At 36.5% G+C, this 14,741-nt stretch overlaps 1 protein-coding gene across 1 annotated transcript in view; it reads left to right on the forward strand.

Moving 5' to 3' along the window:
* The window catches only part of med30 (mediator complex subunit 30), a 69,685-nt gene continuing 54,944 nt past the window's right edge, over positions 1-14,741 (forward strand). The window contains exons 1-3 of the mRNA XM_030148073.1: positions 1-43; positions 1,820-2,080; positions 6,613-6,771. Coding sequence (XP_030003933.1) covers positions 1,895-2,080; positions 6,613-6,771 — 345 coding nt within the window. The 5' untranslated portion in view covers positions 1-43; positions 1,820-1,894. The remainder of the gene's footprint in view (positions 44-1,819; positions 2,081-6,612; positions 6,772-14,741) is intronic.

Below are 14,741 nucleotides of genomic sequence, written 5' to 3' on the forward strand. Positions count from 1 at the left end.
AGACTTGACATGTCAACAAAACAGATAAATTATCAGCACACAGGTAACATTACAAGCTGTCTAACGTGGTATTAAATACATATGAACACTCACTGCAAAGTTACGATGTACTTTGGAGCGAGACAGTGAAACGACATAAAAGAAAAGACCGAGGAAAAGCAGAAGTGGCTTGTGCTTTGACTGTCCACTTAGCTTCGGTGACAGTCACTACACTTGTCCATGTTAGCTAATGAAACCGTTATTCCATGGATTTGTTTTGGGTGTGGCATTCAACTATATCAGACTATTTATACGCATGTAAAGTGTATAACACCTGGTTTACAGCAAACGTGAGATGCTATGACGTTAGCATGGCGATTTTTTAATCTATATTGAATGTATTTACTGAACTCAGGTCTCCTTTAGTTTTGACACACCTAGATAATATTAGATTATTTACTGTGTCTCGTGTATAACGGCTAAAATTTGCTTAGAGGTCTTATTTATGTCTTTGTTCATAAGAAATCAATAAAGTAAATCCCCAAAGGAACTTTGTGTTGGTAAATGCAAGCTCTGCAAATTGACAGGATTTCAGTTCTGTTGCAACATGTTGATGGTCATATGAACTATGTTTTCAGCTCAAAAATGTCCAATTTCATCACAGTTAATGCTATATTTTCATGTCACAGATGGCCAAGTTATATTTGAACTGAATTTACCTGAAAAACTAATATTCTACTCTTCTAGATTCCCCAATTTTTCTTACAAGATTATGTACTACATATCACATCGATGACCAAAAAACAAAACCTCCTATCTGCAAATTTTTAGATTTTGAGTTTTCACATTAAATGGACTGCACTTTGGGGGGCATAAATACGTAGTATGTATTGTTAACACATAAATAGAGAGTCTGAGAACAGTAGAATATGCTTGGATATCTTCAACAAAGACCATACTATAATAAAACTAAACGTTTTTTTTTTTTGTTTCCTGAAAAAGTGATTTTTTCAGATAGGAGGTTTTGTTTTTTGGCCATCGACATGTTTTATTTTTACAGGTTGCAATATGGAGTATGGTGCTGATCCATCCTGCTTATGTTACGCCAATACATACATTAAGAATGTCACACGTCACTTTTTAAATCAACGGTTTTCTAATAATAAGCGTTTTTGTAAAGAAATAACAATTCTATATTGTTATTTACTCTTTAGTATGATGATAAACTATACAATAAATAACTCTGATACTAGTTTTTGCACAGGGATCATTAGTGTAAACGGTGACATGGCTGCCGAACATCAGTATGATGGGATCTGTAACAACCATGTCACATCCGTCCACTGCCACATTTTGTGTTTTTGTGTCAGCTGTTATTGTTTTAGATCCACAATAATAACATTTATGAATAAGAGAATAATTAGCAATAGTAAGTATATAAGTTTATTACTAATAAAGTACTGGTACTGACCAGATCATCATGGGTAATGTCACATCCATCCACCAGCAAAAGTTTTCACATACACGTGCTATTCAAAATCCAATATTTCTAAAAATATAGCTTCCACTGTCAAATATATCAGTAGTCTGTGCACAAATGGATTAGCATTATTTCAACACAGTTCTATGCATTTCTTACAACTTTTTTTTTTTTGCCAAAAAAAGGATTTTGTGCTGTTATTACTGCACTAACCTCAGTATACATCATTGTGACTCTGTCCGTTTTGATTTTCATCCCAGAAGTTAACATTCATCTCACATAAACTAATATCTTGGTGCTATTTCTGTCCCATTCATCTCGATTTGTCTCTCTTCTACCATTTTGTGCCATCCCTTCAAGGTATGTAAGGAGAATATCCTGACAGGTAATCTCACCTGCCTCTCCACTTCACTGTCATCCTGACCTGCTGTCTCCATGACAACCCCTCCATTGGTGTCACCCTTTGGGGGGCAGCCGCCTCCACCTCAGCAGCAACAGCAGCCACAAGCTCAAGCAGCTCGAGACGTCAACACAGCGTCCCTATGTCGCATCGGCCAGGAGACAGTCCAAGACATTGTCCTCAGGACCATGGAGATCTTCCAGCTCCTCAGGAACATGCAGGTCAGAGGGGAAAGAAGGATTCAGATCAGTTACTGCTGTAAAAGTACAATGTTTGGATTTCAAAACCTACTTATTGCACGAGAGCAAGTAACAGTAGACACTATGCAGTAAAATTATTCCTGTCATTGTTTTTTTGTTTTTTTTTACTGTTGTATCAATATGCATATTACATTTTAGTGCTGTAGGTGTTAAAAGGAGTACCTATTACCTAGTTTAGATTCTGTTGTTGATATTGTGTTTGGTGATATGTTGTCAGAGTTTCCACAGGATCTTAAAAAGTCTTAAAAATCTTGAATTTGCAAATCTGTATTTAATACTTTAAAAAAAGTCTTTAAAAAGATATTAAATTTGATATAGTAGGTCTTAAGTTATGTTTGCCATGAACTTCTTTGCTGGATTGTGTTTAAATGTGTCTGGGAAATGTCCAAGCTGCAAGAATGCAACCGTCTACCTTAGTTCCACTCGTTCCAGCCTGACAATTTATATTGAAATTAAGAACTAATTATCACTAACGTTGCAGCCCCCGGTGAGAAATGATCTCAGAAGTGAAAAGTAAGCATGGAGAGTGCAAATGTAATGATGCCAGGTTAGAGAAAAGATCATTCTCGACCTGAGTAACACAGGTTTTCCTAAATTCTAGGAGTCATGAATTTTTGCCAGTATGGTCATGAAATAGGCTGTGAAATGAGCACTAAATTCTGTTTTAAGTAGTCTTTAAAGGTCTTACGGAGACTTAAATTTAACTTGTAGAAACCTGTAGGAAACCTGGTTGTGTACTTAAGTCATATATTGGTATATATGTTACTGTTATTGGGTTAAAAACTGTTTACTCTTTTGTAACTGTGGACCTACACTTATTTCAGTATTTAGAATAAAACTCAAAAAAAGTCTGCCTGCATTGACAAGTCACCACATAATTCCAGTTTTGTACAAAAAAAAAAAAAACATAGGCTCACATTGTCGACTCAAGTGGATGTTCCCTCTCCAGTGTGCTAAAGAAATCTCAGTGGAGTTTTACAACTTCTTCAGCTTAGTTTTTTCACTGTCTTGTGACTGCCATGTTTCTCTAAACCAGGAAACAGCAGGAAACAGGTGTCAAACTCATTTTAGTTCATTGGCCGGACCAGAAATGTAATAATATAATAATGACATAATAATGAATGTAAATAATGACAACTCCAAATTTCTGTTTGTTTCAAGTGGAAAAAAAAGCTAAAATTATTATTATTTTTATTTATTTAGTTGTCTGTTACTATTTACTGGTCGGACCCACTTGAGATCCCATTGGGCTGTGTGTGGCCCCTGAAGTAAAATGAGTTTGACAACCCTTGACTGTTGCAAATTCATCCCGTGGGCTGGATTGGAACTTTTGGTGGGCCGGTTTTTCATTTGGAGATCTGTGGTTTGGAAGGACATAAATGATAAACTGCCGCTGTTCGTGTCAGTCAAATGTAATGGAGTCGAAACCACAGTAGTTGCTTTTCCAATGCAGTGATGTAGAAGTAAAAAGTTGCATAAAATTGATACAATCATGTGAATTCTAATTCTGTCAATTTGCTGTTCATTATATACTTGTGATGATTTGTTTCTTGTCAGTTGTTCAGGAAGGAAGGGCTTTGGGTTTTGCATATACATTGCACTGCTCATATCCTGTAAATGAAGAAATTGTTATAATCTACAAATGTTCCTGTTGACTGGTATATCACCTTCTTTTATTGCAGATATGTTATTCTTTTTCCCTGATTGAAAAGGTATTTAAATGATAAAATTCTGTGTACAAAATGTGCAGACACCCTGTTAACTTGTGCCCAGAGACTCTGAGGTGTTTTTTACAAAAATATTCGCTGAAACATGTTGATATCTAAGAGAACAGAGGTGACCACACAGGTTGTCACTATGTACTGTATTGAATTCTGAAGGTTACTCTCTCAACAGGCTGCTCTTAGACCTATTTACACCTACATTTTCACAACCGTAGGTGAAAGAATAGAGGCTAATCGTGCAAGGTTCTTCCTCCTTTCATAGCAGTTACATTGACAGGAAACCTTAAATGTAAATGTGCATATTATTACTCTTGTGGTCGGCTAAGCCCCACAGTCAATGCATAGCTCTTATGTGTCCTATTAATGTGTTAAAATGCATCTTATTGTCATATCAGTATCAGGTTATTGCATTCAAGTGACAACGGATAGCTGTCATGGTTTAAACGCGTGAAATTCTTGATGTATTTTGTATAGCTTATTCTGTTTTCACCATCTGTTTTCTTTGCGGTTCACGCGTAGTTCAGGCCTGTCTGTGTACCTGAAGACCGGGGTCAGCGCCAGTTTATCATGGATGTCTGTCAGCTCTTCCGAAATGATCTTTCCCTGCACCTTATTAAAATCATAGCCGGAGCGGGCCAAAACAACCACTTCAGTCACAGAATGTACAAACAGCATTGTTCTGACTTGTTTTTTTGTTTTTTTTGAAGTCACAGGCTGTCTTTATACTCATAAAAATTCTTCATTTATCTTCTTGTCCTGCTTCCTCCCCCCTCTTCCCTCTCCTCCTCCCCTGTATTTTGTTGTTTCGTCTGTGTATTCCCTTTTTGCGTTGCTTGCCCTGAAGGCAGGCTTGTTTTAACGTTATGTAGGATGTTTATAATCAGACAGCGTTGCCCCAGAGGCTTGTTGATCCTCTCAATAAAAACATGTCTTCTTACTCTTTTACACCCATTGTAGTTAAAAGCCAGTGATGACAGCTCGTATGAAAGTGTAAGAAAACATGAGGAGTGAAACAACTGAACTATTTGGTCTTGTTGAGTTGTTTTTTGTTTGATTTACAACTCCTACAATAGTACGATTGTAGTAAGTTTGAATCTAATAAACATACTCTTATTCACTTTGTATATGTAATTATAAGACCAAACTCACATAATCCAATAGAGTTAATTTCATATGAATATAATACTTGATATGAACTGCTCAAATAAAATATATTTAACTTATATTTCATTATTCTATTCCTGTGATTTAGAACCTTTCTGAAAATTTGCAGTCAAGCTCGTAACAAATATACACATGTGTGTTAAAGGTTTGTTTTGAGCTCTTAACCATATTTGTAGCTCTCATCTCAAACACTGTCAGCTATAGTTGTAAACAAATGACTGTATGGATGAAGTGTGCCTACTGCTGTTCTGTTTGACATGACTCTTGTGTAGGTGGTGAAAGAGGTTTGTGCTGTTTGAGTCTGTTATGACGACTGGCAGTCAGCCTTATTCATCAAGCTCAAGCTGTGTCCGTGAGAAGAAGTCGACCTTCATTTAGATAAGAGCTCCTTGTATCTTGGATAGATGGAGTCCTTTCTGTGTCCAGAATTCCTCTTTTTTGTGTCGCATTCCCGTCCTGTATGTTTGTTCGAGTTGCTTTGATGCAAATTTCCTGCATGTGTGGAATATTGCAAAACATCATCCAAATGATAAAACTAATGATGTGAACAATGTGCTTTGCAAGACAACAGAATAATCCATAAATCATATTGAGATATGTAAATGTTTTTCTATTCTCACATAATATATAGGACTGTGCAAAAGTTTTAGGTCATATGTAGGTTTGTTGTTTTTTTCATGGTGGGGATGAGCATCATTTTTCAGTATTTTTATGTAAATACAGCAAAGAAATTGAGAGAAATATTGTGTACAGCATTGAGAAGTCAAAAAATATAAACTACACTAGCGCATTGACCTGTGAGGATCCATGGGTTCTAGATTTGGTAGTTTTTATGCTGTTGTGTACTCGTGCATGCTGTACCATATTTGTCCAGCAGTCACCGCCAAAGTATTCTGAGTATAGCAACATGATTGTAAGGTTATTGCTTTCCAAAATTATTAATATCTGCCAAAATGTTGGTCCTATGAACTTGCCGTTTTTGCTAGTTTGTTCCTTGACTAAAAATACATAAATATGCCAAACTGCAGCAGTCAGCTCTTTCTGGATTTTGTCTGAATCCCCAGACACACACACATACATGCATGCATGCACACAGAGGCCACTTGGCTTTTATATAAAGACGGCTTCCACAGGAAACAGTCAGTAGTTAGTGGGATCTTTATTCCCATGACAAAAATAGCCCGAACAATAAGAAACATTGGACGTGTGTGGAATGAAACCTTGTGTAAAACACTGGAAGATGAGTTCAGTAAATCTTGTAATGTCAGTGCAGAAGAGTTCAAGTACAAAGGAATGTCACACTAAATAATAAATACTTCACTACATTTTTTTCTGAAACTCCTTTTTTAATGCTGTTTTGTAATTCAGTTTATATTATTATACATGATCATGATACTCTTGCTAAATTAGCAAACCTACTTTGGGTTCAAAACTTTTGCACAGCACTCTATATCGTCATCATCATCATCATCACATAGTCCTAAGTCATTTTGAAAACAAACAGTCCTAATAGCGTAGTCGTAGGGTGCTGTTTTTTGTTAATGCTAGCTATACTGTAAAGTTGTACTTTGTTGAACACTGTCTGTGCTCTTTGCTGCTTCTCAGTTGCCCAATGGAGTCACCTACCATCCCAACACCCATCAGGACCGGCTTGGAAAACTTCAGGAGCATCTACGCATGCTTTCCGTGCTCTTCCGCAAACTGCGCCTTGTGTACGACAAATGCAACGAAAACTGTGCTGGGCTGGATCCCATACCTCCAGAGGTTGAGGACGTGACAAATAGGAGGTTGTTATACTGATGTGACATGTTTCAGATGAAATTCGGCATCCTTTATTGTCCTCACAGGGCTTGGGCAGTGGTGCTACACACAGCTGCAATAACGTATATAGTTTAAATGTAAATATAATATAGACTAAAGCACAACACAGAGACACAATAATACATGCAAACACCAGCAATAGATTAAATATGCTTTGTGAGAGAAAATATATATAATAATAAAAATGAGAAATGATCATTAATCCCAGAGGTCTAATACATTACTCTAGGAAGGCTTGAGCTGTTTGTTTGTTGTGTGGAATAATATACGTAGGAAAAAAAAAGAAAGTGTTGTTTTTGTATTGCTGGTTCTGTTTATCTGAAGGTAATAATTCTTATTCTGTGTGAGTGTAGAATGTGTAGGGGTCCTTCAGAGTTTTGTGTGCACGTCTGACAGTTTCCTCTTAGATAGTGTGAAAAGATAAATGTTTTTTTTTACTGTCACATTTACAGTACACGTGTGTGTGTATCGTTCTAAAGAAAGTTTTGGCCTAGTTTGCATACAAGGGATCATTTTCATCAAGTTCTAGCTCAAGATTTAACAAATGTACTCTCTTAGTTCGTGTGTTGCAATACTTTGTGTGGACTAAAGTGGTGTCTCCTCCTTTTAGTAATAACTTACAATTGTTTCTATTAACCTCTTTCTTCTAATATGGGTAAGACCAGGTTCAGTGTGGCGTGAAATAGGTTTAAAGTTGCAGTGATAATGTCTTGAAGAAGTCTCGAAATGTCTTAAATTGAACTTGTTAAAAGCCGGCAAAAACCCTGAAATAAGAATGATCAAAAACTCTGACTCAGGAGAATTTAAAACTTGTGTTACAATTAAAATATAGTGCACCTATTCCATTAAGCAGCTGGAAATATGACTCATTCTTGCTATTAAGCACAAATATTACGATGGTATTTTATTTTATCTGGCAGTGAAATAATGTCCAGCAGTTTTTGTCCAATGTCAAACCATATTGAGCACAGGTGTCAAACATGTGACCCGGGGGCCAAATCTGGCCCGCCGGAGGTTCCATTCCGGCCCGCGGGATGAAAGTGCAAAAATTAAACTGAACAGTCCAGGTTGTCCACATCATTTTGGTTTAGGTTCCACATACAGACCAATGTGATCTATAGTAAAAATAACAACACAGTAATGCATAAATAATGACAACTATACATTTTCTTTGTGAAAAATTTGAGTGAAAAAAATAAGATTACACTGTGAAAATATTTACATTTACAGAGCTATTTTTTCACAATAAAATACAAATAAATACATAAATATAAACAAAGATTAACAACCCGAAATGAGAAATGTTAACAATATTCTGACTGTTCCTAAATGTTTGGTGCATTTATGGATCCACTGTGATCTGTAGTTGTGTTAATAATAAGAGATGGAATATTGTAGAAATTGTTCAAATTCCAAACCCCAAAATTTTAACAATATTCTGCCTGTTACCAAATGTTTATGTAACATTGTGTGTAATGTACATGTATAAATAATAAGTCGAGGCATAATATTGTTAAAATTGCACAAATTTTTCAAATGAAATTTCTGTTTTTTCAGGTTATTCACATCTTTTTTGTAAAATGTAAATATTTTCAGAATTTAATTGGGTTTTTTTTATGTACTAAAACAAAATGAAAAACTTGGATTTGTCATTATTTATAGGTTATTAAGTCATTATTTTACTGGTCTGGCCCGCTCGAGATCATATTGGGCTGAATATGGCCCCTGAACTAAAATGAGTTTGACACCCCTGATATAGAGCTTTATTACATCACCAAACTTGGAGCTACTTTGTCCTATATTACGCTATTCATGCATAAACTGTTCTTCAGCAGTTAGATCTTCCAGGATGCGTTTGAGACCACTGGGCTGTTGGAACTACACTTTTAATTTGATAAGCAATGGGTCCAACCAGGCGCAAACACAAACTGTGTGAACCTGTCACGATTTTGTGGTTTCAGCCATTGTCACATACTGTTCAGCCCAGTTGTCACTGGATTGCCGGCAAAATTAGGAAAGAGAGCTGTTAGTTCAAAAGAACTAGGTCATTTTATATTGCCACACCCTGCACTCCCCTCCAATTGGTCATGAGCACACACACAAACACACATCTTTGCCCTGGGGGACTGTTATCTTACCTGCTCCCTCTAGGTCTGTCTTTTCTCAGCTCACAGCAGATTCATTGGTCGCTTTAGGTGAGTCTCCAGAGTCTCTTTACTGCTGGTTACAGTCACCGACATCTACCTACAGGAACAACAGCCCACATCCACAATCCATCCCTGCTTTCTTACACAGACACAGAAATACACATGAATGTTTTTAAATGTACGCTATCAATAGATATATTCATGCTGTACACCCATATTGGGTAATAACGCAATAGTTTAAGTAGGTGGTACTAAGAATACAATTACATTCTTAAAATCAGTGGCTTACTAAAAGAGATTACCTTTTAGAGTCAGCATGAAAGCTAGACTAATTCCCTATAAGCTTCTGTTGTTAAAAGTAAATCTGCATTATCTGCGCCACATTAGGATATACTTGCACCACATTGCATGTTTGACTGGACAGCAAATTTATTGCTATTAGTATCTTTTTTTGGTCAGAGAAAACTACCTTTCTAACGCCATTTTATTTAAAGAATTATTTACAAGGCAATAAATGCACATTTGACAGTGAAAGCACGTTCTACTGTCAGTCTGTAAATACATGTAGTCTATTTTTATCCTTGTTTATTGGTTTTCTCTCGTTCTTGAGGATATGGAAAATAACAGGTTGGTGGTAACTAAAAGGTTTGCAAACACAACATTTCAAGAATAATGCAGCTCTGACCTTGTATTGAAAATGAAGAGCACTTTTGCTGTTTTGGCAATATTTTGTATTCAGAAAATGGAGAAATTGAGTGTTTTACAACTGGGTGCTTCTGTTAAACTGGTTCCTAAAAACAGGACATGGGGGCTGACAATTCAAACCAGATGTAGACTAATGTTATGAAGCAAGTTTGGAAGCACTTTGGGTCTATTTTAAAAACAGTTATTTATTGAGATAAAAAAGAAACTATTTTTCAGATAAAACACATTTTTATATTATTTTTATTCAAGAATCTGCATGTAACATGGTAAAAAGTACACAAAAATTTTGCACTACTATTTTAAAAAATTCTCTCATAGGTACATTTTGGGAATCGAACCAGTTGTGCAAGGCAGTGTTTCACAAAAGTGACCGCTGTTGCAAACTCACTTGCGATTTATATGTGTTTAAATGGGCAGGTTCTGCATGTAATGTGAGTGGACACGATGGGTTACACGGCAAACGTGGAATGAGACTGCTGTTTCATGAAAAACCTGCATGTTTGGATTAGAAAAAATACAAGGATCCTCAAATTTAACACAGTGTCTTTATTTATAGCAGTACATAAGACCATTTCAAGCGATGTTCTCAAGATAACACCTAGGTAGCTTTTCCTGTCCTCATTTTGGTCCTATTTTTGGCCAAATATTTTATCAAAAATTCATTAATTTTTGGATGGCTCAGAGCAAGAGTATTTTTTTTTTTTTTGTATTTATCTGAGGTCATCATTAGGTACATCCTGGGGGAAATATGTCCAAATTTCTCTTTTATTATTGGGTCTAAAAAGCTGGCAAAGGGCCACATACCAAAATGAACCCAGTTTCATAGAAGCACCCAACTGCTTTATAAAATGTGTGTAATATCATCATTGCAGTATTGGACAGTGTTACAGTACATTATATATTTTCATTATTTTCCTTGTGCAGACCCAATCTAAGTCTCTGAAAGGGTTCGTACACCTTCAGACTGACTTCTGGGGCTGGTATTACAGTGCAGCACCGATAGGTTAACAGCTTAACTTTTGGTTCAGCCCTGGGTTTTCAGTATCGCACAGGTACTTATTAGGTTAAATCGCCATGGTAACTTACCCTGCTCTGGAGCAGATCAGGTTTATTTACTAATCAATTCTCCTTGAAGATATTGAGGACCTCATGTTGGATATATAAAAGAATAAAAATAAACCCCCAGTGATACCAATAGGATCTTTGAAGAACATGAAAGTTATAGAGACTATCTAAACCCTTTCATTTTCTATTATTTAGTGATATAAAAAATAGTCTTGAATCAGACTTTAGGTATTTAAGTCTTAAACATGCTAACCTTAGAGTATCTGACAGAAAACCTGCTATCCCTGTACTTATGTTTCCTCTTTACTTAGTACCAGACTATTTAGCAGCACCAGGTTTGAAAGAATAAGACTAAAACTATCTTACATGCCATAAACATACATACAGTATAAGCATGGCATTAATGTAACAGAATAAACAGATCAAATTACAGTTAGAACCATTTGCACCTTAATAATGTGATACTGTTAAGAATATTAACTCACACATTCATGCAGTGAGCAGTGTCTCTCATATTTGTGTGATTATATTTGAATCTTGTGAGGAATTTTACAGCTGATCTAATCTTGTCCATGTTTGTGATTGGTCACCTTTGAGATATTGGTCACCATTATGATATCATGATGAGTAACAGATCCCAGGTGTGTTGAATTCGTGTCTTTGTGACATAAGCTCTGGTTTTAGACAGAAAATAGCCACAGTAAAACCACAAATCACCTCAGTTTTCTGCATGGTTTGTGTTGTCAGTAGCTGCACTAAAGATCTGTTTGGAATCATCCCAAGATCAAAACTGTCACAGTTTAGTCTATACCATGGATCAACAAATAGAGAACCCAACAAATATAATAACACAGTAATGAAGATCTGGAGTTGGTACCCGTGTGCCTTCAATGGCAGCTCACTGTTCCTAATGTGTGCTATGTGCTAATGCTAATTGCTAATGCTGGGTTCTGTGTATATTTTGGGATGGGTAAATCAAATTCCTTCATGAAGAGGGTAAACCAAGTTCACTTTTAACCTTTAATCTTTTACATCACATAATGACTTTATATCTTTATGAGCCTCATAATCAAACTCACCCGTGTAGAAGAAACACTGATTTCATCATCAAACTCCATTCTTTTCATTTAGAGCTGTGCCCAGTGGAGAAAACAGCAGTGCTTTTAGGTTTTATTACTTTGTCAGTTTCATTGCCTCTGAAAATTATTTCTCATCGCTTTTTAGTCCAACAGCCCGAAGGTCCAAAAACAGTTGAAGATATTAATATAATTACTATTGGCAATAGATAGGATGTCACATATGGGCTTTAATTTGGTGCCATGACCTTTGACCTTCAGTAACCTTGAAAGGTCAAAGGAATATCAATTAATGTCTTTAAATATGCTGTTGGACTACAGGACATTTGGCCCTATTTTTCTTAGTTTTCCTCACCGGCAGAGTGACTCACTACTCCCTCTAGTGGTCACGTAAATCCCCCAAACTGTTGTAAATAGATTAATTTCATATGTCTAAAATCCAGTATATTTGTGTCTTCAGAACTCTTCATTCTAAACACTCTAATGATATTTTTAGGTCATTGTGTAAATTATAAATTATATTGGAAAGTAGAAGTACTACATATAGCCCCTTTCAAAGTAAATATGCTGATACTGCATGCACATAAACATTCATGTTGTGCTCTGTATCATGTCAGCATAAAAGCATGTTCCCAAGAAACACACATACTGTACATAGACACTGACTGGGCCTGCACAGTGTGAGGCTCCATGCAGGGCTACAGCGAGGCTATCCACCACTGTTTGATTGGATTTATGACTGCGGCAGTCCCTTCCCAATTTCTACAGATTGGCTCGGAGCTAATCTCTCTCACCAGACTCCTACTGAGGATAAAGAAGGATGTGGGAGGAGACCATTCTTAAATTGGAACAAATTTGTGATGGCTGCCACCGTGTACATATTCTGGACTGAATAATACAGTCGGTCAGAGGCATTTCGAATGATATATCCGAAATGACTCATCTGCTGTTTCACCCCAATTTCAAAGTCTGTGAGCTGACATTTTCCTTTCAGTTACAATGTAAAGTTTCATTTAGTCGGTACACCACTACTTTCTCCTTAATTAAATGCTTATTATTTTCCCCTTGAGACCGAGACCTGGTCCAGCGCTGACCAGCCAATAGCTCAGCCCAGCCATGTTTGTCTGGGAATGAGGGTCGTTGATTTTGGCCCCGGTGTGCATGCCATTTATCATCCTGGAGAATTCAGGTGCCTGCCTGACAGCCGCTCACTATTGGCTGCCCGAAACAGGAAGTGGAATCAATGACTCCGACAGCGTGACCTCATAGCAGCCTAATTAGCAACAGAGCCGTTTAATGAACAGCTGGACCAAATGCACACGTCAGCGCTTTCCTCTTTTTTTTTTTTTCCAGCTGTCGTTGCAAATCCTTTGCTTTCTCCTCCTCTGTTTTTTTTTCCTCGATCGTTTGCAAGTTTTCTCCCCCTTTTTGTATGTATTTGTCATTCTGTTCTTTCAGTCCCTCTCTTGTTATTGCTTGTGTCCTTTTTCATCCCCTTCGATCTCTCAGTTAATTTTTATGTTCACATTGTTTTCTCCTGTTTCTCTTGAGCTTTTCTGTTTTCTGTTTCCCTTTCTGTGTCTGGTGGTGTATTCAGAATCACATATAGCACCTGCTGTATTCATATTATGTGTATAGTTTAATACATGTTCCATCCTGCAGAATATGAGCAGTAATCTGCATATGTAAAGTAACTTAGTGTATTATAATGATTTTCACCAGAGGACTTGAATAGCTCTATTTGGAAATAATTAATCCTTCTACAACACTTGGTGATATTGCAAGTGAGTGCACGGGCATAGAAAATAAAAATAAAATAGACTTTTTTCTGTGAAGTCTTTTTATGTGAGAACCAAAAAAAAACAGCTAAAAACCAAGAGGAGGTCTATGGCCACTCTGATTTTGATGTGAAATAAGGTTTAATAAGCTGGTTGACCCACCATTAAGCTGCTGTAGACAACGTACCTGCTTTTAACTAATTTTATCTTTTATGTAGCGGAAATAGTGACAGCTGAGCAATGTATCAGACTAAGTTTCAGCTTCTTGGAAAATTGTGGAAAATGGATAGAATGTAAAAATAACCTGCTACATCAGGGGTGTCAAACTCATTTTAGTTCAGGGGCCACATACAGCCTAATACAATCTCAAGTGGGCCGGACCAGTGAAATAATAACAGTGAAAAAAATCAAATTACATTTTGAAAACATTTACATCAACAAAGTTTCCTTACAAAGCTGAATAACATGAACAATCTGAAATGTCTTAAGAAAAATACGTGCAACTTTAACAATATTCTGCCTCAGTTTATCATTTACACATGTGCATTACAATTTACATTACAATTACAAATACACAAAACATTTAGTAACGAGCAGAATGTTGTTAAAATGACATTTGCTTCTCTAAAGACATTTCAGGTTGTTCATATTTGTTTGGGTTTTTCCCATTTTTTGTAGAAGGATACTTTGTAAATCTAAACATTTTCCTGTAATTTTACTTTTTTTACACTAAAAAAATACATTTATAGGTTATTGTAAGACTATTTTACTGGTTCTGACCCACTTAGACTGAATTGGTCTGTATGTGGAACCTGAATTAAAACTATGTTGACTCCACTGATTTTCAATATCTTCAGTGTAATTTTTGTATTGCACAAATTCATCCCACGGGCCAGATTGGACCCTTTGGCGGCCCAGATTTGGCTCCCAGGCCACATGTTTGACACCTGTGTACTACATAGTCACATGACCACCAGGCTCATCATCATGGAAGCAATTAGCATGTTTGCAGAAATCTATGCTATATTCTAACAGAAATCTCCCATTGTTTTATATGAATGAGACTGTTCGCATCGGTTGCCCGTGTGTGGTACATAATTTATTTGCTCATTTCAGCATTTCAAAAGGCAAGAGCATGCATG

The sequence above is a fragment of the Sphaeramia orbicularis genome, chromosome 11, assembly GCF_902148855.1.
Source record: "Sphaeramia orbicularis chromosome 11, fSphaOr1.1, whole genome shotgun sequence".
NCBI lineage: Eukaryota > Metazoa > Chordata > Actinopteri > Kurtiformes > Apogonidae > Sphaeramia > Sphaeramia orbicularis.